The sequence below is a fragment of the Wickerhamomyces ciferrii genome, contig 00135, assembly GCF_000313485.1.
Source record: "Wickerhamomyces ciferrii WGS project CAIF00000000 data, strain NRRL Y-1031 F-60-10, contig 00135, whole genome shotgun sequence".
Classification (NCBI taxonomy): domain Eukaryota; kingdom Fungi; phylum Ascomycota; class Saccharomycetes; order Phaffomycetales; family Wickerhamomycetaceae; genus Hansenula; species Hansenula ciferrii.
The window spans coordinates 1-3,229 of NW_011887605.1; the positions used below are offsets into that span (position 1 = coordinate 1).

A 3,229-nucleotide genomic window follows, 5' to 3' on the forward strand; every position below is an offset into this window, starting at 1 on the left:
TGATAAGAATGTCTAATGGTCTAATGTGCTTTCTGTAGCTTTAAATGATTGACTTAATTGTTTCCGACTTCAAAATGATAATGATAATTGTCTCCGACATTGTATATGAAAATGAATGTGATTTGACTTTTAGTCCTTTATAATAATAATGTGATGTTTGAGTTCCTTCAATATGAATACAAAATTGAATGGATCATGTTGATGTTCTTCTGAATGGTAATAGAATAAATTAAATTAATGTGTAGATGTTGATAATGAATGTTAATGTTAATGTTTATATTTGATTCAATTGATAAAGATTGAATATTTGTGAATGATAAATGGTATAATATATGATAAATGGTGATGATCAATGATTTAACAATGCATTGATATGACAATAGAATTATAAATTAATAGTAACTGCTTCTTGATGTGTGAGCTAATAACAAACTCTTCTAGCATAACTATATTGTAATACGAAATAATAATGATGTAATAAATTAATGTAATAACTTGATAATAACTTAATGTAATAACTTAATGTAACAACTTAATGTTAAAAATCCTTGATAATAATAACTTCATTAACTGAATCTGTTGTAGAACCTTATGTTCTTGTCTTAGATGTGTGTAAATGTATTAATGATTGATGACATATTCTTACTTGTGACTATCTTGAATTAACTTCTTCACTTCTGTCTCTTTCATGTAATAGAACTTTCTTTGTTGATTGTATGTGTGTGATTGTCTTTACTTAAAAGTATTCTCTGGGTCGTTCTGACTTATCAAAATCTGAAAACCAAAGTCTTTTCTTCACCATCTCCTCCTTTTGAGCTTGAGAGTTTATCTCTTTCTCTTGTTGTAATAGTTTATGTGTTTGGTGGATGTCTTTCATTTCCTTTAGCTTTAGTTCATTAACATAACTTTTCAAATTAAATTCCTTTTCATTCTTTCTAGTATAGTCTTCAATACTTAAATCTTTCTGTCTTTGATGTTTATAACTTAAATCCCTCTTGGATCCTTTACTTTTAGTTGATGTATCCTTTGTAACTTCATTACCTTCTTTCACAATCTTTATTTGATTTAACTCTGTGTTATCTTCTTGCTTTGACTGTTCACTATCCATTAATTCTCTAGACCTAATAATACCTCCTAGTCCTTTCAAGTCTTCGTCCTTATTTCTGACGGCATAACCTAACTTCTCTAACTTCTGATAATCCTTTGTATTCCTGGTGATGGTTTTCTCTTCGTCCCTCCTGACGGTATTCGGCGGCTCTGTATCTAATTCAAATAAACCTAATAATTGACTTAAATCTGTACCTGATTTCTCCTTAACTCTTTCTATTGCTCCTTTAACTCTTTCTGTCTTTCGATAATCTAATTCTTGATGTTCAATAGCATCTCCTATTTCATTAACTTCAACTGATTCCCATGGTAAAAACTTAGCATACTTCTTAACAAATGGTAAACCTAAATATATTTGATCCTTTAATCCTTCAACAATATACGTTGATATACTTGTAACTATATTTCTTTCATTCTCTAACTTAACTTCTAATGCTATTTGTACAGCTCTATTTGTTTTCGTACCTCTTCCTTTTAATGCAACTTGTATCTCTATTGGTTCAACTTCAACTGAATCTTTATCCAAACCTATTTCTTCAGCTAACTTCTTTGATATAAAATGACTTTGCGCTCCACTATCTATTAACGCATTAACATGTTTCTTTGAATAACCTTTCACTTCAACTGGTATAACAAATGCTTTTCCTTTTGGTATATGTAAACTATGTTTATGTTTTTCATGAATTTCTGATTTCTCGCGATCTAAATCTTCTTTACTTTCAGCAGCTTCAACTTCCTCAATATCTTCAAGATAAAAAATGTTTTCTACTTTTAAATTATTTTCTGAATTTCCATGTTCTTCTCTTTTATTTGTTTTTGTTTTCAACTTTGTTTTCAATTGTTTTTGGCTTTTATGTTTTCTGTTTCTATTTCTAATGTACATCTGATGTATCCCTTTTCTATCATGCTTAGACGGGATGTCTACTTTCTCTAAGCGGAGTTGTTTAACTCTTCTTCATCTCTATTATTCTCTGGACAATCTCTTGAATAATGTCCTAACCTATTACAGGTGTAACATCTTAACTTTGTTGATCTAATATTGTTTCTTCCTTTACGGTATCTTGCATTTCCTTGCATCTGGACTTCATCTATATCCATTGCATCGGGATCTGGTCTACTATATGAACCTTCTCTGAAATTGTTTCCTTCATTCTCATAATTGTTTCTTCTAAATGTAAAATGTTGAGCAAAATTATTCTTAACCAACTTGTTTCTTGTACTCTTACTTGTATCATCTAATGATTGTGCTAATTGAAAAGCTTCTTCTAAAGTCTTAGGCTTATATACCTTAACTAACTTCTTGATTTCTTCTTTCAAACCTTCAACAAAACGATCTATCTGATAACGTGGTGTGTCGTATGGAAAACTTAATTGTGATGCGAGTTCTGTAAATCTACTAATATAATCTGATACTGATGATAATTGTCTTAACCTTTCTAAACGTTCTCTTGCTGTTGTCTCATAACCTACAGGTAAAAATCTTGCTTTAAATGCATTAACTACTTCTTCATATGTAAATCTATTGTAATCTCCTTGGATGTAATGATCAAACCAATATTGTGCTGTTCCTGATAAATATGTACCGAATAACATAACCTTTTCTGTATCATCTTCAACCTTGTTCATGGTGAAATACAACTTAACACTTGATAAAAATCCATTAACTTCAACGGCACTTCTACTATCTTTGAATGTAACTACCTTTCCTGCCTTAACATTATTCTTCTTACTTTTATTATCAATTGATCTTTGTTCCATTAATTCAAAACCTTGTCTTAATGTGTCTAACAAAATCTCTTCACGTCTACCTTCTTTATCTGCTAATTCCTTATGAATACGTGTAAACTCTTCTAAAAATTGTTCCATGATGACCTTCTCTTTAACCAACTTAAATTACTTTCTATCCTATCAAGTCCTTTACCTTACTACTATATGTGTCTACCTTATGTGTCACTTCACTAACCTTATGTCACTTAACTTAACTTACTAACTATCTATGTCTTCAAGGTATACCTTAACCTAAACCTTAACCTAATACTAAACCTATTACTATACTTGACACTTGACCTATAACTTGACTTGATCTTCTGAATCTTTCTTCTTTCCACGAGGCGCTACCAAA

The 3,229-nt window shown here is 30.3% G+C and overlaps 2 protein-coding genes across 2 annotated transcripts; both read right to left on the reverse strand.

Moving 5' to 3' along the window:
- Window positions 1–736: 736 nt before the first annotated feature.
- Window positions 737–1,990, reverse strand: BN7_4080 (retropepsin-like aspartic protease; the record flags this gene model as incomplete). Its single annotated transcript, XM_011275325.1, has 1 exon — window positions 737–1,990. The coding sequence occupies one exon, from the start codon at window positions 1,988–1,990 to the stop codon at window positions 737–739; it is 1,254 nt and encodes a 417-aa protein (XP_011273627.1).
- Window positions 1,991–2,037: 47 nt separating this feature from the next.
- BN7_4081 (zinc finger CCHC domain-containing protein) lies at window positions 2,038–2,973 on the reverse strand (the record flags this gene model as incomplete). The annotated part of the gene is made up of 1 exon (XM_011275326.1): window positions 2,038–2,973. One exon carries the CDS (start codon window positions 2,971–2,973, stop codon window positions 2,038–2,040), a length of 936 nt encoding a protein of 311 aa, XP_011273628.1.
- Between the last annotated feature and the right edge of the window lie 256 nt (window positions 2,974–3,229).